This window comes from Periophthalmus magnuspinnatus, unplaced genomic scaffold, assembly GCF_009829125.3.
Source record: "Periophthalmus magnuspinnatus isolate fPerMag1 unplaced genomic scaffold, fPerMag1.2.pri scaffold_162_arrow_ctg1, whole genome shotgun sequence".
Classification (NCBI taxonomy): domain Eukaryota; kingdom Metazoa; phylum Chordata; class Actinopteri; order Gobiiformes; family Gobiidae; genus Periophthalmus; species Periophthalmus magnuspinnatus.
In genome coordinates this window covers 1-27,598 of record NW_022986716.1, presented here as the reverse complement: position 1 = coordinate 27,598, position 27,598 = coordinate 1, and the positions used below count along the sequence as shown (strand labels likewise).

General features: G+C 38.4%; 1 protein-coding gene, 1 long non-coding RNA gene and 2 pseudogenes across 2 annotated transcripts; 2 read left to right on the top strand and 2 right to left on the bottom strand.

The window, feature by feature from the left end:
* Nucleotides 1-183: 183 nt before the first annotated feature.
* On the top strand, nt 184-8,464 carry LOC117393485 (cyclic nucleotide-gated cation channel beta-1-like). Its single transcript, XM_055232469.1, has 8 exons — nt 184-292; nt 376-430; nt 2,091-2,114; nt 2,196-2,256; nt 2,920-2,944; nt 6,866-6,975; nt 7,484-7,578; nt 8,323-8,464. The coding sequence occupies exons 1-8, from the start codon at nt 184-186 to the stop codon at nt 8,462-8,464; spliced, it is 621 nt and encodes a 206-aa protein (XP_055088444.1).
* Nucleotides 8,465-8,617: 153 nt separating this feature from the next.
* Nucleotides 8,618-8,735, top strand: LOC117393488 (5S ribosomal RNA; annotated as a pseudogene).
* Nucleotides 8,736-9,396: 661 nt separating this feature from the next.
* LOC117393487 (5S ribosomal RNA) lies at nt 9,397-9,514 on the bottom strand (annotated as a pseudogene).
* A 13,455-nt stretch (nt 9,515-22,969) lies between these two features.
* On the bottom strand, nt 22,970-23,944 carry LOC129457418 (uncharacterized). Its single transcript, XR_008649248.1, has 2 exons — nt 23,915-23,944; nt 22,970-23,046 (listed from the first exon to the last, which is right to left on the bottom strand). It is a non-coding gene; the product is annotated as an uncharacterized LOC129457418 (long non-coding RNA).
* Nucleotides 23,945-27,598: the final 3,654 nt, after the last annotated feature.

The following is a 27,598-nucleotide window of genomic DNA, read 5'->3' as shown; positions in this document are numbered from 1 at the left end:
ACTTTACATCAAGGAACCACTCACCCATTCACACACACATTCATACACCAGTTTACACAGAGACAGGGGGATGACATTGACCAGTTTCTTACCCAAATGTTACATAGTACACCTTTGAATGCCACAATGTTTTAATAAGGACATCTATGGACAGTAGTATGCAATAAATGTTTGTTTTTCAGTATGATCGAGTGGATAAAGTCGGGCATTGAGAAGGTCATCCCTCAGCCTGAGCACCTCAAGGCAAAGGTAGAGAACTTGGCCAAGAACGAGGCTCCTCCTGCACCCAAAGGTAACAACTACATGTATCCATTTTATCCGCTGAGTTAGTTTATCCTTCAGTTTAACCTCACAGTGATGTGTGTTTGTTTTCAGTTGAAGCTCCTCCACCTACTCCATCACCAAAACCAGCTGCAGAGGAGACGTATGTGTACAGTGATCAGATACTGTGTTATATTCTACATACACTCACTTTGTACTCAGCTGTAATGTGCAAATGCTTTTAGACGCATTTGGTGGACTGTGATCACAGAGCCTACATGTCTCTTCATAGTATAATTGAACAATAGAAATAATTATAAGGCACTGGATTTATAAGCACCTTTCAAAACATCCCAAGGGTTTTACATTCCATTATTCATTCACTCTACACTGTAGCCACGGCTGCTCTGGGGCAGACCGACGGTAGAAAGGCTGCCAATCGGCCCCTCCAACTACCACCAACACTCACACACCACATTCATTCTAGGCTTGATATTGCCTAAGGACACAACAACAGTTTGCCCTAAAGCGACTGTTGTCTCCCATCCAAGAACAGACCAGGCCCATTGTTAAACTAACCCTATTGCACTGGGCGTGGTTAGTGCAGTGGAGCAAAAAAGTATTTAGTCAGCCAACAATTATGCAAGTTCTCCCACTTAAAAAGATGAGAGAGGCCTGTAATTTTCATGATAGGTACACTATCAACTACAACTATGAGTTTCAAAATGGGGGGAAAGAATCCAGGAAATCATGTTGTAGGATTCTTAATGATTTTTAATTCCTCTGTAAAATAAGTACTTGGTCATTTACAATTAGGCAAGATTTCTGGCTCTCACAGACCTGTAACTTCTGCTTTAAGAGGCTCCTCTGACCTCCACTCGTTACCTGTATTAATGGCACATGTTTGAACTTGTTATCAGTATAAAAGATACCTGTTCACAACCTCCAGGGACCCAAATCTTGCAGTGCCAGATGTGTCCCCCTGCTTAAGCCAGTACATGTCCAGGCCCGTCTGAAGTTTGCTAGAGAGCATTTGGATGATCCAGAAGAGGACTGGAAGAATGTCATATGGTCAGATGAAACCAAAATAGAACTTTTTGGTAAAAATTCAACTTGTCGTGTTTGGAAGAGAAAGAATGCTGAGTTGCATCCAAAGAACACCATACCTACTGTGAAGCATGGGGGTGGAAACATCATGCTTTGGAGCTGTATTTCTGCAAACGGACCAGGATGACTGATCTTTGTAAAGGAAAGAAAGTATGGGGCCATATATCGTGAGATTTTGAGTGAAAACCCCTTCCATCAGCAAGGGCATGAAAGATGAAATGTGGCTGGGTCTTTCAGCATGACAATGGTCCCAAACACACTGCCCGGGCAACAAAAGAGTAGCTTCGTAAAAAGCATTTCAAGGTCCTGGAGTGACCTAGCCAGTCTCCAGATCTCAACCCCATAGAAAATCTTTGGAGGGAGTTGAAAGTCTGTGTTGCCCAGCAACAGCCCCAAAACACCACTGCTCTAAAGGAGATGTGCATGGAGGAATGCAACAGTGTGTGAAAACCTTGTGGAGACTTACAGAAAACATTTGTCTTCTGTCATTGCCAACAAAGTATATAACAAAGTATTGAGATGAACTTTGTTACTGACCAAATACATATTTTCGACCATTATTTGCAAATAAATTCTTTAAAAAGCAATCAAATTTTCAATCAAATGTCAAGTGTACCTATGATTACTGGCCTCCATCAGAAAAGTTACATAGTGTCTCTTTAAATATACTTTAATCATTCATGTAAAACATTTGAACATTAACTTATGTCTTGTTCTTCCAGACCTTCAGTAGAGCAGCAGTCCAAGTAGGTGCAGTTTAAACTCAGAGCTGTGCTTCATAATATTTATAATGTCCGACCTGTTTATTCCACTGTATGTGTCCTCAGTGTGGTGGGCTGGATCGTCAATGGTATTGGACGGATGCTTCCTCAGCCTGTTCTCAAATTGGTGAGTTATGTAATTATAATTATAAATATAGCCGGAAGCAGCAATAATCGGCTGTTGCCCGCACACCGACCCGCAAGTGTAGGGGGGCTGTCATACCCTCAATTTCCCTCTGTACATTACAGCCACAGCCAATTGTCTTCTCTTTTCTTCCTCTTTGCTACAGAAATGGCGGCATTTTTACAAAGTAAAACATTTTGGGTTAAGTATGCAGCTGTAAATCATGTACAAAACATGTGAATAACTTTTGATGCTCTTTCTCTGACAAACGCCCAAGGAGAAGTTCTTTAAAGTCCCATATGTTAAAAACCTGACAGTTTGTGATATTTAGAAGCACAAGTTTTCGGCATTGTTCACTGGGTGAAAAATGTGAGGTTGGTCCCAAGAAAAATAACAAGAAAGAAGAAGAATATTCCAATGTGAAAACAATGTTCCAGTTTTTGTTTTGTTTTTTCCCTATGTCAGGAAGAGGGTTCCTCATCACTACAGGCACTTCATTTGCTGTCAGTTCACTCATGTGGCCATTTTTGCAACATATTTTCGATATTAATCTGGAGCTCGGACCAATTTTTTTTTTTTTTTTTTTTGAAGAGAATGCACTTTGAAAATACATAATATCACTTTTCAAGAGATAAATATTTCAATTTTGACATTTTTTCTTCACAGGAAAATGGTGACAGTGTACAAAACAGTAAGTAGCAGCAAACATCTAAACATACATTATTATACATGATCAAAAATAATCAAATTCTTAACACATCTGAAACATTTATTTCACTAAGACAGGAACACAGCTGAAACATTCATTTCACAAAGACAGGAATACAGCTGAAACATCTTCACATTTGTTGTTTTCATTTGGTTTAGGTTTTTCAAAATATCCCCTAAACTACATTTTGGAGACATTGGAGTGGTTCACTCATTCATGATTGGATTTGAGACACCTTATTGGTTGATGGAATTTTCTGATATTTTAGTAATAAAATATTGTGGTGATAAAAAAATAAATAAATAAATAAATCTATTATATTTATTTATTTATTATATATATATATATATATTTTGATCATCTGATTGGTTGCTTAAGAGTTTTCCAACACATGATTGGTTGATTGGTTTTGCCAGCTGCAGCTGATTGGCCGATGTATGTGTCAGTTAATTGGAGGCGGGCTCTAACCTCTTCTCTCTGTGTTTCAGGGGGAAAAGGTGGATAGAGCCCCTTCCACTGACTCTACCCTCAGCTGCGGTTCTGCGAGTGGAAGACTAGACTTTAAAATATAGCAGTAACTTTGAAAGAATGCAGAGGTTAAATATGGTAAAAGCTGCATTTCATTTTCTCAATGATGAAAGTGTACTCACTGACAGAACATGGCTGTTTTTATGCGGGTATAATAATTATATGGGTCTTTGGACTTCTGTAAACCTGTTGAGAAAGTAATAAATAACTAAAATGAAGAGTGATATTGTAAATAGGATGAGCTCCTTAGAAGTTAGTGGAATAATTGTACAATTTAAAGTAACTTCATAAATCAAAAAAAAAATTTCACTAAGACACTTTTTCACTACTACAACAATGGTGTACAATAAAGATATTTATTGATGACTGCATAGAGACTCAAATAGGCCCAGGACTACAGAGGTGCAAAAGGTTCTACAGGGGTGCCAAAGGGTCTATAGGGTTCAACAGAGTCTAGAGAAGTGCAAAAGGGTCTACAGGAGTGCAAATGGGTGCACTGCAACCTCATTTAAAAATGTTTGCACCCTAATTTCAGGTATCTAAAATAATGCCCTCTGAATCTCCCTCAGTCAGTTTGGCTTGTACCCATTCCTGACCTCAAAAGAGGCCTCTGTCTCAGGCAGTTAGTTGGTGAGGTCTTCAGGCTTAAAGATAAGCAAGAGACACGGGGGGCAGGGAGGGGTCAAGAGAGAAGAGACAGACTGTGTTGCTGGTATAGGCTTGTATAAATAGGGTAGTTCTGGGTAATTAGAGGTGTGGTTGAGGTAAACTGTGGTTTGCTGGAGAGGAGCTCCTGAATCTCAGTCTCAATCTCATATTAACACATTGGGAGACTGTATATGTACATAAGAATTCATATTGTTGGTATGTTTTTCTCTTGTGAATATTCATGTAAATAGCTTTTTAATACAGTTCATTGTAATCAGTGTAAAAGTAAATCTTTATTTCATTTGGGTGAAATGGTTGAGCAGAAAACAGACGGGTGTGTGGGGTGTGTTGTTGAATATTTTCGGTTTCATGCATTTCTTACTATTCACTAATGTTTCATGATTATTTTGGTCAGTTATCAGTTCAAATCTTGTTCATAAACAACAGTGTGACAAAGCCACAAGGACTGATATGTTTAGATGCTGCAAATATTTCTGCCAACAGATGACTAGCCCTGGATTACTCTTCACAAAAGTACAAGCATGTACCATGTTAAAAGTAATGCTGCCACTTGCGCCTTCGTAAACTCAGTGTTAGTGTGTTTAATTCATTAGATTAAAATGTGACCACTGCATTTTGTTTTATATATATATATATATATATATATATATATATATATATATATATATATATATATATATATATATATATATATATATATATATATATATATATATATATATATATATATATATAATTATTATTATTATTATTATTATTATTATTATTATCTTAATCTGACCTGATGAGATTATCCCACTTTACCTCTCCCATTGTTTCAGTGCTGAATACTGTTTACAATACAATGTGCTGGTGCTGGTCCGTTTTACACACTTCTGCTGTTTTGTCATGTGGATTAATTATAAGATGCAGTATATGTGATGTAATATGTGAATAACATGTGTAATTGAAAATAACAGAACCAATCATGTGTCTGGGAAAAATAAATATATATTGTACTAAGTTGTCTTCATTACTGCTAGTTTGATGGTGTCGCTGTGGTCAAAGTCAATCAACCAATCAGTTCTCTCTATTTTAAAAATACTTGTTTCTTTAAAGGGCCCACATTACGCTATTTTCTGATCTATGTTATAATGTTGTTTCTTCATCACAAAAATACCTGGAGTTGTGTTTTGTTTCTTTCACACATGTATAACACACAAACCGTCAGGATGAAAACACTTCCACCTTGTGATGTCTTGTGGTAATACAGGAAGTGCTCCACTGTGCTTTTAAACTCTATACACTTTCACTAGAATCATTTCAGCCCTGGAATTTCCAATCTCTACTGAACTAAAGGTAAAAGGAGCTGTTAACTAGAAAACTACCGCTTTATGACATCACAAGGTGGAACAGAGCATTTTGAGCTTTTGTAGAAAAATAAATAATAAAAGGTTACTCAAACATGTGTGAATGAAATAAAACACAACTCCAGGTTTTTAATAGGGTAACATCATGATAACACAATTTGAAGTAAACAGTAGTAGTGATCCATAAAAATTGCTCAAGTAAGAGTATAAAAGTATATGGGTGAGTATACTATTACTCCTAAGTAAAAGTAAAATCTGTCAACTGCACAAAAAGTTGTAGGACCGTTTAGCTCAGTAGAGATTCAATTCAATTCAAGATTCATTCAGTAATTCCAGAGCTGAAATCATCGAAATTAATCTAGTGAAGGTCTATGGCAGGGTTGTCAAACTCATTTTCACTGACGGCCACATCAGCAAAATGGCTACCATCAAGGGCCAGATGTAACTGTGCGGAGGATAAATGTCACTAAATGTAACCGAATGTCATGTAAAATAAATGTAATTACTTTTTAATTTGTTAAATAACGGTTTCTGTGATAAACTGACATTTTTAAAAGTGTGTATTTGGTCGAGACACACCTGCTCACAGACCTTCAGCTCTGCTTCAAATATGGCCTTTTACAGCCTTTTAATTATTGGACAATTTGTTATTTTTCTTGCAGACTAACTTTTGCATTCTTAGCTCCGTGTCCATGCCAACAATTTTCCTCTTCATGAACATTTTGTGATGATTATTTGCAAATATTTCTCAGTTCCACTTGCTGGAAACATCTCATTAGTTTATTGTCAGTGCACACATTAAAGCAGTATAGACTTATTGTAAAATGACAGTCATGCCTTTTAATTTATCTTCTCGCGGGCCACATAAAATGACATGGCATTTGGCCCCCGGGCCTTGAGTTTGACACATGTGGTCTATGGAGTTTAAAACCACATTGGAGCACTTCCTGTACACATGACATCACAAGGTGGAACATAATGTTTTCTGTTTTTCTGTCCTAAATATGTGGGGTTTGTGTGTTAAATGTTTGTGAATGAAACAAAACACAACTCCAGGTGTGTTAGGGTTAGGGTTAGAGGTGAGAAAGAGATGAGAAAACAACATTATAACATAGATCAGAAAATAGCGTAATATTGGTCCTTTAAGTAGGTGTAAGAGTATTATGTCTGGAAAAGTAAATGTGCTTGTGTAAATCATAACATTTAGATATTAACATTTAACATTTAGAGGCACAATTTCTTTAAGTTGATCACATTAAAAAATATATTAAAATTAAACACAATAATTCACAGATATTATAGATGTTGTTGGTCATGTGGCATCTCTTGTAAAAATACTGTATCTTGATTGTAGCAGCAGTGAACAGCAGCCAGGCCAAAAATGACCTGGTTTTGGAGGATCTCGAACAAAACAATGAAAAGCAAGAAAAGCCTGCTCAGAAAGAAGACAAGCCACCAAAGAAACAGGTACATTATATATTATGTTATATTATATTATATATATGTTATATTATATTATGTTTCATGTGAGGTTAAGGTTAAAGGTGCACTATGTTACTTTTGTGGTCAGGGGTTCGCCACCTCCTTGTCTCCATGGTGTTACTGGTTATGCTGGAACATTCCACCATATGTTGTTATTTAGGTTATGTTTTTACTGCTCAAAAATACCTAAAAAAAAAACATGGCATCACCTTCTTGTGTCCATGGAGCTGGTGGACTATCCACTGGAAAAGTTCTATACTGCTGCTTTACATTTACTTTCCCCATAGAGAAATCCAGTGTCATTCTGTGCTTTTGGGGCCGCCTGTAAAGACTGTGCTTTTGGGGCCGCCTGTAAAGAACAGTGTATTTGGGCATGTTTTTTGAGTTTCAGTGGTGAGAGCTTCTTCATGTGTAGTATTTAAGTACTACACATGAAGAATCTCTCATGTGTACAAGATATTTTCAGATGATAAACCTGACCTGTTGTGTTCAGTCTGAAGATGCAGAGGCCCAAACAGAACATCCAGTTCTGAAGGACAGCATCAAAAAGGAGACTGAGGAGGCAGTGCTGGCCCAGATGGAGGAGAGGTGGGACACTATAGCATAGTTAAAGGTGCATTATGTAGCTTTTCTGGTAGGGCATCTGACACTTTCTTCACAGACATGCTATTGCTTTGCTTGGAATGTTCCATAATACCACATTAAACTGATCAAACTTTAATACCTGTCAGAACTTTAATACCTTGCCTCTTCTTGTTAAGACAAAGGTTAAATATATCATTAGTAAATACACTCTAAATGTATTCAATTACAGGAGTTTTTACTGCTAAAAGAAAATGCGGTTTCCTACTGTAAATAATCTCATCTCTCCACAGATCTGACCTGGTGGTGTTGCCTCCTATCAAATAGATAAGTTTAATAAGTTTAATACCTTGCTGCTGAACATTTCACCCAATGCAATAACATCTTAATGGAGACATGTACGTGTGGTGGACCATCCAGCACAAAATGTACCTTGTGTCCCCTTAAAGCCAGGCTATGAAACTATAGGACTTGCTGCCATGGGCGCCATCATTGTGATTCAGGTTGAGCCGTTTTAAAGCCTCCAGAGAATCGCTTTTACACAAATCAACACTACTTTATATCAGAGTTTAGCAGCAAAACTTTTCTCAAATTCTCCATTGAAATAAATGGGATTCCCACTTAACTGGAAGTGCCACCATAAAGAAAGCACAGTTTAGTTGCATTTAGGGCAAAAGTGGACTGGGCCGAAAAAGGCCAGAATTCTTTTTCATTGTAAATCCCAGCACTATTTCTTGTTTTGTCCTGTAGGCTGCAGTTGGAGCGTCTGGCTGCAGCTCGTGCTGCAGAGGAGTTGGCCCTCAGAGCAGCAGAGGAGGCTGTGAGACAACTGGAGCAGGAACATGCAGCAAAGATCATCATAGACTCCATCACTGAACCACAAGATCAGTGAGTACTTTTACACACTTTTACATCTGCTCTTATCCCTAAAGTACTACCCTTTAATGTTCAAAATCACATTCTATTGTCTAAGTAAAGGTTTTTTTTATTATCATGGTGGTATCAGAATCAGTACTGAGTGTCAAGTCTATTCGAGTTTACAGTATACTGTGGCCAAACCTCCTTGTCAAAGTCTGATCTTGTCAGATCTCAGAAGCCAAGCAGTGCTGGGCCTGGTTAGTACCTGGATGGGAGACTGCTAGGAATTCCAGGTGCCACAGTGGAACGCCAGTGGCAGAAACTGTTGTTGTGTCCTTAGGCTTGACACGTCACCTACATTCCCCTGTATGAAAGTTGGTGGTCGGAGCAGATTGGCAGCCTTGCTTCTGTCAGTCTGTCCCAGGGCAACTGTGGCTACAATAGTAACTTACCACCATAGTGTGGAGTGATGCACAAAACTGTAAAGGAAAATCGCTATATAAGACGAATGCATTATTATTATTATTGTTATTGTTATTATTATTATTATTATTATTATTATTATTATTATTATCATTATCATTATCATTATCATTATTATTATTATTATTATTATTATTATTATTATTATTATTATTATTAATAATAATAATAATAATAATAATAATAATAATAATAATAATAATAATAATAATATAATATAATAATAATAATAATATAATAATAATAATATAATAATACAATAAATAATATAATAATGCATTCGTCTTATATAGCGATTTTCCTTTACAGTTTTGTGCATCACTCCACACTATGGTGGTAAGTTACTATTGTAGCCACAGTTGCCCTGGGACAGACTGACAGAAGCAAGGCTGCCAATCTGCTCCGACCACCAACTTTCATACAGGGGAATGTAGGTGACGTGTCAAGCCTAAGGACACAACAACAGTTTCTGCCACTGGCGTTCCACTGTGGCACCTGGAATTCCTAGCAGTCTCCCATCCAGGTACTAACCAGGCCCAGCACTGCTTGGCTTCTGAGATCTGACAAGATCAGACTTTGACAAGGAGGTTTGGCCACAGTATACTGTAAACTCGAATAGACTTGACACTCAGTACTGATTCTGATACCACCATGATAATAAAAAAAACCTTTACTTAGACAATAGAATGTGATTTTGAACATTAAAGGGTAGTACTTTAGGGATAAGAGCAGATGTAAAAGTGTGTAAAAGTACTCACTGATCTTGTGGTTCAGTGATGGAGTCTATGATGATCTTTGCTGCATGTTCCTGCTCCAGTTGTCTCACAGCCTCCTCTGCTGCTCTGAGGGCCAACTCCTCTGCAGCACGAGCTGCAGCCAGACGCTCCAACTGCAGCCTACAGGACAAAACAAGAAATAGTGCTGGGATTTACAATGAAAAAGAATTCTGGCCTTTTTCGGCCCAGTCCACTTTTGCCCTAAATGCAACTAAACTGTGCTTTCTTTATGGTGGCACTTCCAGTTAAGTAGGGAATCCCATTTATTTCAATGGAGAATTTGAGAAAAGTTTTGCTGCTAAACTCTGATATAAAAGTAGTGTTGATTTGTGTAAAAGCGATTCTCTGGAGGCTTTAAAACGGCTCAACCTGAATCACAATGATGGCGCCCATGGCAGCAAGTCCTATAGTTTCATAGCCCTGGCTTTAAGGGGACACAAGGTACATTTTGTGCTGGATGGTCCACCACACGTACATGTCTCCATTAAGATGTATTGCATTGGGTGAAATGTTCAGCAGCAAGGTATTAAACTTATTAAACTTATCTATTTGATAGGAGGCAACACCACCAGGTCAGATCTGTGGAGAGATGAGATTATTTACAGTAGGAAACCGCATTTTCTTTTAGCAGTAAAAACTCCTGTTATTGAATACATTTAGAGTGTATTTACTAATGATATATTTAACCTTTGTCTTAACAAGAAGAGGCAAGGTATTAAAGTTCTGACAGGTATTAAAGTTTGATCAGTTTAATGTGGTATTATGGAACATTCCAAGCAAAGCAATAGCATGTCTGTGAAGAAGTGTCAGATGCCCTACCAGAAAAGCTACATAATGCACCTTTAACCTATGCTATAGTGTCCCACCTCTCCTCCATCTGGGCCAGCACTGCCTCCTCAGTCTCCTTTTTGATGCTGTCCTTCAGAACTGGATGTTCTGTTTGGGCCTCTGCATCTTCAGACTGAACACAACAGGTCAGGTTTATCATCTGAAAATATCTTGTACACATGAGAGATTCTTCATGTGTAGTACTTAAATACTACACATGAAGAAGCTCTCACCACTGAAACTCAAAAAACATGCCCAAATACACTGTTCTTTACAGGCGGCCCCAAAAGCACAGTCTTTACAGGCGGCCCCAAAAGCACAGAATGACACTGGATTTCTCTATGGGGAAAGTAAATGTAAAGCAGCAGTATAGAACTTTTCCAGTGGATAGTCCACCAGCTCCATGGACACAAGAAGGTGATGCCATTGTTTTTTTTTAGGTATTTTGAGCAGTAAAAACATAACCTAAATAACAACATATGGTGGAATGTTCCAGCATAACCAGTAACACCATGGAGACAAGGAGGTGGCGAACCCCTGACCACAAAAGTAACATAGTGCACCTTTAACCTTAAACCTCACATGAAACATAATATAATATAACATATATATAATATAATATAACATAATATATAATGTACCTGTTTCTTGGTGGCTTGTCTTCTTTCTGAGCAGGCTTTTCTGCTTTTCATTGTTTTGTTCGAGATCCTCCAAAACCAGGTCATTTTTGCCTGGCTGCTGTTCACTGCTGCTACAATCAAGATACAGTATTTTTACAAGAGATGCCACATGACCAACAACATCTATAATATCTGTGAATTATTGTGTTTAATTTAATATATTTTTTAATGTGATCAACTTAAAGAAATTGTGCCTCTAAATGTTAAATGTTAATATCTAAATGTTATGATTTACACAAGCACATTTACTTTTCCAGACATAATACTCTTACACCTACTTAAAGGACCAATATTACGCTATTTTCTGATCTATGTTATAATGTTGTTTTCTCATCTCTTTCTCACCTCTAACCCTAACCCTAACACACCTGGAGTTGTGTTTTGTTTCATTCACAAACATTTAACACACAAACCCCACATATTTAGGACAGAAAAACAGAAAACATTATGTTCCACCTTGTGATGTCATGTGTACAGGAAGTGCTCCAATGTGGTTTTAAACTCCATAGACCACATGTGTCAAACTCAAGGCCCGGGGGCCAAATGCCATGTCATTTTATGTGGCCCGCGAGAAGATAAATTAAAAGGCATGACTGTCATTTTACAATAAGTCTATACTGCTTTAATGTGTGCACTGACAATAACTAATGAGATGTTTCCAGCAAGTGGAACTGAGAAATATTTGCAAATAATCATCACAAAATGTTCATGAAGAGGAAAATTGTTGGCATGGACACGGAGCTAAGAATGCAAAAGTTTAGTCTGCAAGAAAAATAACAAATTGTCCAATAATTAAAAGGCTGTAAAAGGCCATATTTGAAGCAGAGCTGAAGGTCTGTGAGCAGGTGTGTCTCGACCAAATACACACTTTTAAAATGTCAGTTTATCACAGAAACCGTTATTTAACAAATTAAAAAGTAATTACATTTATTTTACATGACATTCGGTTTACATTTAGTGACATTTATCCTCCGCACAGGTTACATCTGGCCCTTGATGGTAGCCATTTTGCTGATGTGGCCGTCAGTGAAAATGAGTTTGACAACCCTGCCATAGACCTTCACTAGATTAATTTCGATGATTTCAGCTCTGGAATTACTGAATGAATCTTGAATTGAATTGAATCTCTACTGAGCTAAACGGTCCTACAACTTTTTGTGCAGTTGACAGATTTTACTTTTACTTAGGAGTAATAGTATACTCACCCATATACTTTTATACTCTTACTTGAGCAATTTTTATGGATCACTACTACTGTTTACTTCAAATTGTGTTATCATGATGTTACCCTATTAAAAACCTGGAGTTGTGTTTTATTTCATTCACACATGTTTGAGTAACCTTTTATTATTTATTTTTTCTACAAAAGCTCAAAATGCTCTGTTCCACCTTGTGATGTCATAAAGCGGTAGTTTTCTAGTTAACAGCTCCTTTTACCTTTAGTTCAGTAGAGATTGGAAATTCCAGGGCTGAAATGATTCTAGTGAAAGTGTATAGAGTTTAAAGCACAGTGGAGCACTTCCTGTATTACCACAAGACATCACAAGGTGGAAGTGTTTTCATCCTGACGGTTTGTGTGTTATACATGTGTGAAAGAAACAAAACACAACTCCAGGTATTTTTGTGATGAAGAAACAACATTATAACATAGATCAGAAAATAGCGTAATGTGGGCCCTTTAAAGAAACAAGTATTTTTAAAATAGAGAGAACTGATTGGTTGATTGACTTTGACCACAGCGACACCATCAAACTAGCAGTAATGAAGACAACTTAGTACAATATATATTTATTTTTCCCAGACACATGATTGGTTCTGTTATTTTCAATTACACATGTTATTCACATATTACATCACATATACTGCATCTTATAATTAATCCACATGACAAAACAGCAGAAGTGTGTAAAACGGACCAGCACCAGCACATTGTATTGTAAACAGTATTCAGCACTGAAACAATGGGAGAGGTAAAGTGGGATAATCTCATCAGGTCAGATTAAGATAATAATAATAATAATAATAATAATTATATATAATATATATATATATATATATTATATATATATATATATATATATATATATATATATATATATATATATATTATATAATATTATATTATATATATATAAAACAAAATGCAGTGGTCACATTTAATCTAATGAATTAAACACACTAACACTGAGTTTACGAAGGCGCAAGTGGCAGCATTACTTTTAACATGGTACATGCTTGTACTTTTTGTGAAGAGTAATCAGGGCTAGTCATCTGTTGGCAGAAATATTTGCAGCATCTAAACATATCAGTCCCTTGTGGCTTTGTCACACTGTTGTTTATGAACAAGATTTGAACTGATAACTGACCAAAATAATCATGAAACATTAGTGAATAGTAAGAAATGCATGAAACCGAAAATATTCAACAACACACCCCACACACCCGTCTGTTTTCTGCTCAACCATTTCACCCAAATGAAATAAGATTTACTTTTACACTGATTACAATGAACTGTATTAAAAGCTATTTACATGAATATTCACAAGAGAAAAACATACCAACAATATGAATTCTTATGTACATATACAGTCTCCCAATGTGTTAATATGAGATTGAGACTGAGATTCAGGAGCTCCTCTCCAGCAAACCACAGTTTACCTCAACCACACCTCTAATTACCCAGAACTACCCTATTTTATACAAGCCTATACCAGCAACACAGTCTGTCTCTTCTCTCTTGACCCCTCCCTGCCCCCCGTGTCTCTTGCTTATCTTTAAGCCTGAAGACCTCACCAACTAACTGCCTGAGACAGAGGCCTCTTTTGAGGTCAGGAATGGGTACAAGCCAAACTGACTGAGGGAGATTCAGAGGGCATTATTTTAGATACCTGAAATTAGGGTGCAAACATTTTTAAATGAGGTTGCAGTGCACCCATTTGCACTCCTGTAGACCCTTTTGCACTTCTCTAGACTCTGTTGAACCCTATAGACCCTTTGGCACCCCTGTAGAACCTTTTGCACCTCTGTAGTCCTGGGCCTATTTGAGTCTCTATGCAGTCATCAATAAATATCTTTATTGTACACCATTGTTGTAGTAGTGAAAAAGTGTCTTAGTGAAATTTTTTTTTTGATTTATGAAGTTACTTTAAATTGTACAATTATTCCACTAACTTCTAAGGAGCTCATCCTATTTACAATATCACTCTTCATTTTAGTTATTTATTACTTTCTCAACAGGTTTACAGAAGTCCAAAGACCCATATAATTATTATACCCGCATAAAAACAGCCATGTTCTGTCAGTGAGTACACTTTCATCATTGAGAAAATGAAATGCAGCTTTTACCATATTTAACCTCTGCATTCTTTCAAAGTTACTGCTATATTTTAAAGTCTAGTCTTCCACTCGCAGAACCGCAGCTGAGGGTAGAGTCAGTGGAAGGGGCTCTATCCACCTTTTCCCCCTGAAACACAGAGAGAAGAGGTTAGAGCCCGCCTCCAATTAACTGACACATACATCGGCCAATCAGCTGCAGCTGGCAAAACCAATCAACCAATCATGTGTTGGAAAACTCTTAAGCAACCAATCAGATGATCAAAATATATATATATATATATAATAAATAAATAAATATAATAGATTTATTTATTTATTTATTTTTTTTATCACCACAATATTTTATTACTAAAATATCAGAAAATTCCATCAACCAATAAGGTGTCTCAAATCCAATCATGAATGAGTGAACCACTCCAATGTCTCCAAAATGTAGTTTAGGGGATATTTTGAAAAACCTAAACCAAATGAAAACAACAAATGTGAAGATGTTTCAGCTGTATTCCTGTCTTTGTGAAATGAATGTTTCAGCTGTGTTCCTGTCTTAGTGAAATAAATGTTTCAGATGTGTTAAGAATTTGATTATTTTTGATCATGTATAATAATGTATGTTTAGATGTTTGCTGCTACTTACTGTTTTGTACACTGTCACCATTTTCCTGTGAAGAAAAAATGTCAAAATTGAAATATTTATCTCTTGAAAAGTGATATTATGTATTTTCAAAGTGCATTCTCTTCAAAAAAAAAAAAAAAAAAAAAAAAAAAAAAAAAAAATTGGTCCGAGCTCCAGATTAATATCGAAAATATGTTGCAAAAATGGCCACATGAGTGAACTGACAGCAAATGAAGTGCCTGTAGTGATGAGGAACCCTCTTCCTGACATAGGGAAAAAACAAAACAAAAACTGGAACATTGTTTTCACATTGGAATATTCTTCTTCTTTCTTGTTATTTTTCTTGGGACCAACCTCACATTTTTCACCCAGTGAACAATGCCGAAAACTTGTGCTTCTAAATATCACAAACTGTCAGGTTTTTAACATATGGGACTTTAAAGAACTTCTCCTTGGGCGTTTGTCAGAGAAAGAGCATCAAAAGTTATTCACATGTTTTGTACATGATTTACAGCTGCATACTTAACCCAAAATGTTTTACTTTGTAAAAATGCCGCCATTTCTGTAGCAAAGAGGAAGAAAAGAGAAGACAATTGGCTGTGGCTGTAATGTACAGAGGGAAATTGAGGGTATGACAGCCCCCCTACACTTGCGGGTCGGTGTGCGGGCAACAGCCGATTATTGCTGCTTCCGGCTATATTTATAATTATAATTACATAACTCACCAATTTGAGAACAGGCTGAGGAAGCATCCGTCCAATACCATTGACGATCCAGCCCACCACACTGAGGACACATACAGTGGAATAAACAGGTCGGACATTATAAATATTATGAAGCACAGCTCTGAGTTTAAACTGCACCTACTTGGACTGCTGCTCTACTGAAGGTCTGGAAGAACAAGACATAAGTTAATGTTCAAATGTTTTACATGAATGATTAAAGTATATTTAAAGAGACACTATGTAACTTTTCTGATGGAGGCCAGTAATCATAGGTACACTTGACATTTGATTGAAAATTTGATTGCTTTTTAAAGAATTTATTTGCAAATAATGGTCGAAAATATGTATTTGGTCAGTAACAAAGTTCATCTCAATACTTTGTTATATACTTTGTTGGCAATGACAGAAGACAAATGTTTTCTGTAAGTCTCCACAAGGTTTTCACACACTGTTGCATTCCTCCATGCACATCTCCTTTAGAGCAGTGGTGTTTTGGGGCTGTTGCTGGGCAACACAGACTTTCAACTCCCTCCAAAGATTTTCTATGGGGTTGAGATCTGGAGACTGGCTAGGTCACTCCAGGACCTTGAAATGCTTTTTACGAAGCTACTCTTTTGTTGCCCGGGCAGTGTGTTTGGGACCATTGTCATGCTGAAAGACCCAGCCACATTTCATCTTTCATGCCCTTGCTGATGGAAGGGGTTTTCACTCAAAATCTCACGATATATGGCCCCATACTTTCTTTCCTTTACAAAGATCAGTCATCCTGGTCCGTTTGCAGAAATACAGCTCCAAAGCATGATGTTTCCACCCCATGCTTCACAGTAGGTATGGTGTTCTTTGGATGCAACTCAGCATTCTTTCTCTTCCAAACACGACAAGTTGAATTTTTACCAAAAAGTTCTATTTTGGTTTCATCTGACCATATGACATTCTTCCAGTCCTCTTCTGGATCATCCAAATGCTCTCTAGCAAACTTCAGACGGGCCTGGACATGTACTGGCTTAAGCAGGGGGACACATCTGGCACTGCAAGATTTGGGTCCCTGGAGGTTGTGAACAGGTATCTTTTATACTGATAACAAGTTCAAACATGTGCCATTAATACAGGTAACGAGTGGAGGTCAGAGGAGCCTCTTAAAGCAGAAGTTACAGGTCTGTGAGAGCCAGAAATCTTGCCTAATTGTAAATGACCAAGTACTTATTTTACAGAGGAATTAAAAATCATTAAGAATCCTACAACATGATTTCCTGGATTCTTTCCCCCCATTTTGAAACTCATAGTTGTAGTTGATAGTGTACCTATCATGAAAATTACAGGCCTCTCTCATCTTTTTAAGTGGGAGAACTTGCATAATTGTTGGCTGACTAAATACTTTTTTGCTCCACTGCACTAACCACGCCCAGTGCAATAGGGTTAGTTTAACAATGGGCCTGGTCTGTTCTTGGATGGGAGACAACAGTCGCTTTAGGGCAAACTGTTGTTGTGTCCTTAGGCAATATCAAGCCTAGAATGAATGTGGTGTGTGAGTGTTGGTGGTAGTTGGAGGGGCCGATTGGCAGCCTTTCTACCGTCGGTCTGCCCCAGAGCAGCCGTGGCTACAGTGTAGAGTGAATGAATAATGGAATGTAAAACCCTTGGGATGTTTTGAAAGGTGCTTATAAATCCAGTGCCTTATAATTATTTCTATTGTTCAATTATACTATGAAGAGACATGTAGGCTCTGTGATCACAGTCCACCAAATGCGTCTAAAAGCATTTGCACATTACAGCTGAGTACAAAGTGAGTGTATGTAGAATATAACACAGTATCTGATCACTGTACACATACGTCTCCTCTGCAGCTGGTTTTGGTGATGGAGTAGGTGGAGGAGCTTCAACTGAAAACAAACACACATCACTGTGAGGTTAAACTGAAGGATAAACTAACTCAGCGGATAAAATGGATACATGTAGTTGTTACCTTTGGGTGCAGGAGGAGCCTCGTTCTTGGCCAAGTTCTCTACCTTTGCCTTGAGGTGCTCAGGCTGAGGGATGACCTTCTCAATGCCCGACTTTATCCACTCGATCATACTGAAAAACAAACATTTATTGCATACTACTGTCCATAGATGTCCTTATTAAAACATTGTGGCATTCAAAGGTGTACTATGTAACATTTGGGTAAGAAACTGGTCAATGTCATCCCCCTGTCTCTGTGTAAACTGGTGTATGAATGTGTGTGTGAATGGGTGAGTGGTTCCTTGATGTAAAGTGCCTCAAGTGCCTTGAAGGTGGAAAAGCAGTATATAAAAATGTGACCAATTACCATTTACCATTTTAGTTTGTCTATTTACATAGCTTTAACTTATCTGGAGTGTTTGTTGTGTCAAATGTTGAGGGCATGAGGTAAATCAAAGCCCCTCCTATAAGGTGTCTTACTAAGCCAGCTATTAATTTTTTAATTAAAGTCATAAAATAAACAAGTGCAATGTTCTACCTTGTATGGTTCTCAGCTTTTTCTTCAGGGCTTGGCTTAACTTCCACAGTTACTGGTGCAGCTAAACACAATAACATGGTCAATAAGCGATCACTTATATAGACGACAAATCACTTTCACAAAGGAACATGCTGATTTCAAATAAACATATGTCGTCTTTTACATTTTTTGGGACATTAAATACTCTGGTCTGGTAAGGCTATCCATTCCATTAAAGTTTATTTATAGCACATTTAAACTAACTTGAGCTGACCACAGATTCTGTGCACCGACGTGGTGGCAGCAAGTCTGAGCAGCTCCTGTCTTCTATGTGTGTTTTTCTTGGAGTATGTGCCTGTTTAAGTACACAAGGGATGAGCTTTTACATCTGTGATGTAAATCAAGTGGGATTATACATCCGATTCCGCCTGAATTTAAAAAGGCTTTCCGTGGTTGCCGAGCCGGAGTGAAGCTAAAGGCTAAGAGGTGGAGATACAAGCCATTTGTACCATTGATCATAATGGGGAACGTCAACTCGCTTCCTAATAAATGTGAAGAGCTGGATGGTCTGATGAAAAACGAGCGGATCTACCGGGAGTGTAGCTTGTTTTTCTTCACGGAGTCGTGGCTCAATGATGACATCCCTGACACCACTGTTAGCATAACCGGCTTCACTATGGTATGTGCTGACAGAGATGCAAAACTGTGTGGAAAAGCCAAGGGGGGTGGGCTTGTGCTGCTTGTGAACAACAAATGGTGTCATTCCGGACACATTACAGTAAAGGAGAAGATCTGCTGTCGTGATGTGGAGCTTGTAGCGGTCAGTTTAAGACCTTTGCCGTGTCTCAATTGGCCAAATTGACCTTAGAATCACCATTCGAAGTGTGCGTTACGTAAAGGGCAGTTACGTAATTTCCGGCGCAACAAGGGCTGTCCCATTTCAACGCACCCTACTGAATGCACCCGACAAACCTGCCCTTCCCTTTCCACCGTTTCCATGGAGTGGAACACACTTCGCGCACTTCTATATCCCATCATGCACCGCAACTACGCAAAAAAGAGAAGAAAATGGAGTCCGCTGCGCAATACACGTTCAAATGTTCGTACTGGTTTACCTCATCTACAACAGTGCGACATGAAACTGTTAAATCTGAATAAAGATCTGTACTGTGTGTTTGAGGATTAAAAAGGAGGGGAGTTACATGGAATAAAGGAATGTGCAGTTATTGCATTCCTATTACACAATAAGAAGACATTATTATCATTAGAAATTATTACTGCAATAAGAATAATGTAAGAATGTTCATTTCTATTGTGTCAAAGACCAAGAGACTGAAACATAAAGTCAGAAGAGTTTAGTGATCCACACAGGTGACGTGAACAATGAAGCAATGAACTCTCAGGAAAGGACAGAAGAGAGCCCTGAGACGTGCACAAAATTTTCATGAGTTCGTGTTAATAAATGAAGAGTACTAGTTTGATGTAGCGCTGCACTGTTAGAAAATACCTCACATCCAGTTGTAATTGCTGGTGAGAGCATTGAGGTTGTCCAGTCTTATAAATATCTTGAGTTCATCTTGACAACAAACTGGACTGGTCAGCGCACACAACTGCAGCCTTACAAAACAGGACAAAGCAGACTCTTCTCTCTTAGGAAGCTTAAATCTTTTGACTGTCTGTAATGATTTCTGCATATTTTTTACCATTCTGTTTAGCCAGTGCTGTGTTTTTTGGAGTGGTGTGCTGGGAAACAGCATTACTGTGGCGGGACCATAACAGGCTTGATAAGCTAATCAGAAAGTTTGTGGTCGGTGATGGGTGGGGAGGGTGGACTCTGTTGGGGAGCTGGTGGGAGAAGAGGATGAGGAGTCTGATGCAGACCATCCTCAACAACAGCAGACAACCCGCTGCACGAGACTAGTGTCAGCTCAGAGAAGCAGCCACAGTACCAGGCTTCTCTCGCTGTGCTGTAGAACTGAGAGGTTCAGGAGATCGATCATTCCTGCTGCTATAAGACTGTATAACAGCTCTTGTTAATCGGGTGCACTTTATTATCCTTGTACTGTTTGTGATTTTATACCTGTGTGCAATTTATGTTATGTCTCTGTTTTGCTGCTGGACAAATGAATTTCTCTGGTCTGGGGGATTAATAAAGTATCTATCTATCTATCTATCTATCATCTATCTATCTATCTATCTATCTATCTATCTATCTATCTATCTATCTATCTATCTATCTATCTATCTATCTATCTATCTATCTATCTATCTATCTATCTATCTATCTATCTATCTATCTATCTATCTATCTATCTATCTATCTATCTATCTATCTATCTATCTATCTATCTATCTATCTATCTATCTATCTATCTATCTATCTATCTATCGATCTATCTATCTATCTATCTATCTATCTATCTATCTATATAGTGCTTCAAAAAAGTCAACAAAAAACAAATATACAGATAACATGATACATAGGAAAAGAACAAATAAAACACCAAGATGTCCTGTCTAACTAGTATTAAATGCCAGGGAGAAGAGGTGGGTTTTCAGTCTAGTCCTAAACTGTGTTAAAGACTGAGAGGATGTGATAGGCTGAGTGCGCTGTTTCATAGCACTGCCACAGAAAGGCTCTGTCACCTCTGGTCTGTGAGCCTGGCTTTCAGCGGGTCATTACTAAGCCTGTGTCACTCTTAATAAACTATTGGTTCACTATATTTTAAATATTTCTTCATGCTTTATTAAAACTGTAAATAGTACAGTTATTATAGTGTTACCCAAAGTCAATTAGTTCACAATTATAATAGCAAATGTTTGCAAACGAATTGTGTAATTTGTGAAAAAGTGGAGAAGGCAACTATTTTTTTCTTTCTTTTTTTTTAATATTCAGATATTATTTGATTTTTTACCTGGTGCAGTGGCTGGTCTAACCTCCACTGGCTTCATCTGGTAGAGGAGACTCTTTATTTTTCAGTTCTGGATGAGGAACAACTTTGTCAAAACCCTGTGAGATCCAGGCTATCATCCCTGTGCTGGAGGAGAAAAATATGTACTTTAAAAACACAAAAAATACATTAGAATTACAATACATTACATATATGTTTTAGAAAGTGGAGGCTAACTGACTCCAGTATTGTACAACTTTGAAGAGCTTTGTGAATAAGCTTAAGCAAAACTGATCACTATCTGTCATTTTCTTAGTTAATTAGACAAGCATACTTAAACTTATAGACTCATATGAAGAGGAATGTGTGGTTAGGGACAAAGCAAAGATTTTCAAAGAGGAGGTATTTTGCTTCTATGGGGTATTAACTGTAACACATAACATATCTAGATCAACATGTTACCTTTAATTAACTTAAATAATTTTAAATTCCATGAAAAAATAAGTAAAATATTAATATAATAAAACTAATTTCTTTTGTTTTCTCAGTTTAATGCCATACTGTGGAACATTCTAGGCAAAGCAACCTACACCATCAGCATGGAAACAAGCAGGTGGTGGACTCTCCAGCAGAAAAATGTTTGTAATGTGGCTACAAACTTTATAAGGATTAGACACAATCAAACAATGGAAATAAATCTTGTGACATCGCAGAAGCCTATTGAAGCAATGCCACAGCGGCTGTGTGCCGTAATCAAAGCTAAAGGCAGTCCAACGAATGGTTAGAGTGACCTTTTTTATTGGTGGTGACTTTTTTTGGCCAGGCAGTGTATCAGTAGCAGAGGAAAATTTATAGATTTTTCTGCAGCAGCACACTATAAAGCAGCAGTTTGGTCTTATTACTCACTCGTCCTCAGGGTTATTACTATTCACAGGAAAAAAAACACAGACGGTTTGTCACTAATCCAATTTCTACATATCTTAGTTCTAAATACCATACAAGTGTCAAGGGTTAATTGTCTTGCCTATGGAAGTATAATAAAATCTGGAAGGTGAACCCAAGATGGAGTTGTGTTGTTTTCAGTGGCCTGAGGTCATTGGCACATGGGCCCAAAAATAATTTTCTCTTCCATATTACTTCCTAAATATGGGCTAGCTCCTCCCACCCATGTGACATCAGAAACATGTACTAGTGATCAGTTCTGACCAGTCAGAGTGATAGCAATGCTGTTGTGGCCTCAGAGCAGGACTAGGCTAAATCTTACAAAGCTAACTTTTTATACACTTTAGGATTTAATTTTTTTAAAGTTCATGTTGTGAAGCAGAAGAATCCTGCTAAATCAAACCTTTGTGAAAGCTGGGGGCCCTGTCAGAACACGGGCAGTTTGAATTCCTAAAAAATGCATTGTGCTCTATGTGAGAATTATTTATGGCCAAAAAAGTTCCTACAAACTGCAGTACCTGGGTGTGGCCACTAGTTGATCTCACCCTGAGACAGAGGGACTCACCCTCAATGCAGTTATTATTATAGATCCATGGTCTTGCCCAAGTACACAACAACACATACAAGCAGAAGTATAACAACCTCAACGAATCAATCACACTCACTACAGCAAGGACAAGTCATAATAGTTACCTTGGTGGTGGGCTGTTTTCCTGTTATTACAAAAATAAATCAGACAAAACGGTATTGCTTCAATTCAAAAAGGTAATCATGATATTAATTATAACATATATAAAAATGGTCTGACCTTGTTGGCAGAGTTGTTAGCATTCACAGGTTGAGGCATGGCGTTACTGATCCAAGACAGTACAGCTGTGCCAGGCCTGAGAAAACATATAATATTAAGTATATTATTTGATCTCAAGTTTCACTACAGTGTCTAGGGACTTCTTTGAGTAAATCTGAAAACTTAAAATTCACAAACAAATAAAGCACATCCCTTAAACAGCAAATGCATACTCGTCTGTACTTGCTTAAACCCTGTTAAATCCTTTCAATGTTTTTGTTATCAATAAAAGCTCTGTTTGATTTGAACATGTTGACCTTGTTTCTGGGACACAGACAGGTCATGTTTCTGGAATTTTAAATCAAAATCTCTCAGTTCCTTTGAGAACAGAGCTCAGTACAAATGTTGAGTGATATAAATACCTCAGTGTCACCCATCTGACTTGCACATTTTTGAATCTCAATCTCAACATGATCAGTGGTAGAACAAAAATCTATCTAAGTAAAATATTACCGTAGCCATTTAAAAATGTACATAAGGTGTAAAAAGTATGGTAAGTATTTTGTGCAATTTGAGGTCTAATAAAGCTTCAAACGTTGTGATTTTGATTTTTGCTGAATTTCGTTCAAGGGAATACATTTTTTCTAGCTGTTTTTAATTTTTTAAATTTGTATATTTATATTTGTACAAACTACGAACGTGTTCAAAATAAACTTTCAGCCTTTTCAGCAGCTCTCAGACAGTCATGAAAAATAGTGGAGTAGAAAGTGCAAATACCTGCTTTCAAATGTAATGTAGTAAAAAGTATCCAATTGACTTAAGTAAAGCAGAGATACCTACAATTTGTAGTATAGTATAGTATATATATATATATATATATATATAATATATATATATATATATATATATATATAACTACTTTTACTTCATTATATTCCACCACTGAATATGATCTTGTTACTGACCTGCTTCCTTCAGCTGCTGGGACATCATTGCTTTTGTTTGTGTTTGGAACTGCTCAAAGGAAAGAGACCATTAAAATAATGAATGACTACCTCAAATGACTACCCTCATGCGTTTCATACCTTCTTCTTTGAATGTCACTTTTTTCTCCTGTTGAAGAAATATCAATAGTTAAACGGCCCATGTTACTCTATTTTTTGATCTCTGTTATAATGTCTGTTCCTCTTCACAAACATACTTGGAATTTGTGTTTTGTGTCCTTCACACATGTTTAACACACAAACCCTGCATATTTAGTTCTTCTCTCAAACAGAAAACACTGTTTCACCTTGTGATGTCATGTAGTAAAACAGGAAGTGTTCCACTCCATACACCTTCACTAGAATCACTTGGATGATTTCAGACTTAGAATTGCCAGTCTCTACTAAACTAAAGGCAAAAGGTAGCTGGTAACTTGAAAACTACCACTACATGACATCACAAGGTAGAATGGAGCATTTGGAGCTTTGGAGGTATAGACAGACTAATAATAAGGGTTACTCAAACATGTGTGAATGAAACAAAACACAACTCCAGGCATGTTTTTGACATTATAACATAGCTGAAAGTTCATCAATTTTGTGTAATAAATGTATTTTAATATTAGTCTGCACTAAGCCACTTCAGAGTGCTATCACATTGCAATCGGCATGCATCCCACTAATGAAACTACTCCACATCACATCAGTTTGTGAAGTTGCAGTGTATTGCTTTGTATCAAGTATAGACATTTATAGAAATTGTCATGCAGGAGCATGGTGAAGTAGGCTTGTGGCCGGGGTCTTGTACAGGAAAATCAATGAATGACCAGGTCATTCGGTTTTCATCGGAGGTATATATCTACGAATACTGAAAAATCTCCACCCCCTTAGTATCTATAAGTTATTAAGCACCATAACAGTAGTGAATCTAGTCCATGCTTAATATGACATAGTCCATGTATTCTCAACACATACTGGTGGGGCAGGGGTTGGGGCAGCAGTGGGTGCCTCCTGGTTTTTGGGCAGGTCCGGAGGCTGTGGCACCACTTTCACCACCCAGTTCAACATCCTGGAAACAAAGCACAATAAGGTTGGATTTATGCAACCTCACACCAGTCCATAATCTTAACATTGTGCAGGAGACAGGTCATTTTATTCAATTCTATGGTGGGATTTGGAGTTTCTCAGATTGCAGATGTCGACCTGGTTCATGGTTAATATCTATTTATTTTGTTTGCTTTGCATCTGAGGATGGAATCATATGACTCCATTCTCAGACCCATTTAGCCCCTCCCTTCAGATAGATATAAGGCAGTATCCACCAGCAATCTGACCAGAACTGAAGAAGAAGGCTTGGATGAGCAGCAAAACTTCAACAACGATTTGTCCATTTGACAGATTTAAACTTCGTCTTTTGCTATGGATCAGACCTGGACGACTGAGGGATTACACAAACATGTGTGAATGAAACAAAACACAATTCCAGGTATGTTTGTGATGACGAAACGATTATTAGAATCAGAAAATGGTGTAATATGGGAGCTTTAAACCAGGGGTGTCTAAACCTTTCTCATTAAGGGCCACATATAAAAACACAGACAAAGCTAAGGGCTGATTGAGGGCCATAGACTCATCACCAATACAGGCAATACTTCAAATCTGCGATATTATTACAAGTTAGACTGAACCACTAGACCTTTATTCATCCTCAATGAGACACATTAAATAATTGATATGGGCTTGTTAAAGTAGCTTTTCAGAAATATAAAGTAAAAAGGACTATCCATCCATCCATTTTCTTCCACTTGTCTGGGCCGGGTCGCAGGGGCAGCAGTCTAAGCAGGGACTCCCAGACTTCGCTCACCCCAGACACGTCCTCCAGCTCCTCCAGTGGGACCCCAAGGCGTTCCCAGGCCAGCCGAGAGACATAGTCCCTCCAGCATGTCCTGGGTCTCCCCCGGGGGCCTCCTTCCGGTGGGACATGCCCAGAACACCTCCCTAGGGAGGCGTCCAGGAGGCATCCTAAGCAGATGCCCGAGCCACCTCAACTGGTTCCTCTCGACGTGTAGGAGCAGCGGCTCTACTCTGAGCTCCTCCCGTGTGACCGAGCTCCTCATCCTATCCCTAAGAGTGCGCTCGGCCACCCTGCAGAGGAAACCCATTTCAGCCGCTTGTATCTGCGACCTTGTCCTTTCGGTCATTACCCAGAGCTCATGACTATAGGTGAGGGTAGGAATGTAGATTAACCGGTAAATCGAGAGCTTTGCCTTTGGGCTCAGCTCCTTCTTTACCACAACGGACCGATACAACAACCGCATCACTGGAGACGCTGCACCGATCCACCTGTCAATCTCATGCTCCATCCTTCCCTCACTCGTGAACAAGACCCCGAGATACTTGAACTCCTCCACTTGAGGCAGAGACTCACCACCCACCCGGAGAGGGCAAACCACCTTTTTCCGGTCGAGAACCATGGCCTTGGATTTGGAGGAGCTGATTCTCATCCCAGCCGCTTCACACTCGGCTGCAAGCCGCCCCAGTGCCTGCTGCAGGTCCTGGCTCGAAGAAGCCATCAGGACCACATCATCCGCAAACAGCAGGGATGAAATCCTGTGGTTCCCAAACCAGACCCCCTCCGGCCCCTGGCCGGGCCTAGAAATTCTGTCCATAAATATAATGAACAGAACCGGTGACAAAGGGCAGCCCTGGCGGAGTCCAACATGCACCGGGAACAGGTCTGACTTACTGCCGGCAATGTGAACACAGCTCCTGCTCCGGTCATACAGGGACCGGACAGCCCTTAGCAAAGAGCCCCGGACCCCATACTCCCAGAGCACCCGCCAAAGGACACCACGAGGGACACGGTCGAATGCGACGCGATGGAGAGTATAGAGCTGGTCCAGTGTTCCGCGATCAGGACGAAAACCACACTGCTCCTCCTGAATCCGAGGTTCGACTATTGCAGGACTATTTAAGGTAATATGGGCCAATTCACCTGGAAGCTTGAGGGCCAAGAAAAATTGGTCTGAGGGCTGCATTTGGCCCCCGGGCCACAGTTTGCTGCTTTAAACAGTGAATCTCCCATACAGTTTCATACACCCCTACTCTCTATATGAAATTATAACTTCATTAAGTTGTAGAACATGAACACAGCCTATGAACAGGGGGACGTGCATGCAATGGATTGTAGCAATGATGCAGCCAAACCTTGCGGCCAGACCTCTGGTCAAAGCCTGATCTAATCAGATGGTCAGATAAATGGTCACATTTTTAGATAGCACTTTTTCACTTTCAAGGCTCAAAACACTTTAGATCAAAGAACCACTCACTCATTCACACACATTCATATACCAGTATACGTAGACACAGGGGCCAGTGGCACAGATTGGTCAGCTTCCCTTCTGTCAGTCTGCCCCAGGGCACTTGCCACCACTAGATGTGGAGTGAATGAATAATGCAGGAAATTGTAAAGCTCCTTTGAGCATCTGGAAATAAGTGCTGTATAACTATTGTTTAAATATTCTTTTTCATTTTCTACCAATGAAACTAAATCAACAGCCACTGTGCTCTGGCATTGTCAGTGTGCATAGACAATACACCATATACTATACACTATACACCATATATCATATACTATGCACTATAAACCACATACTGTACACTATA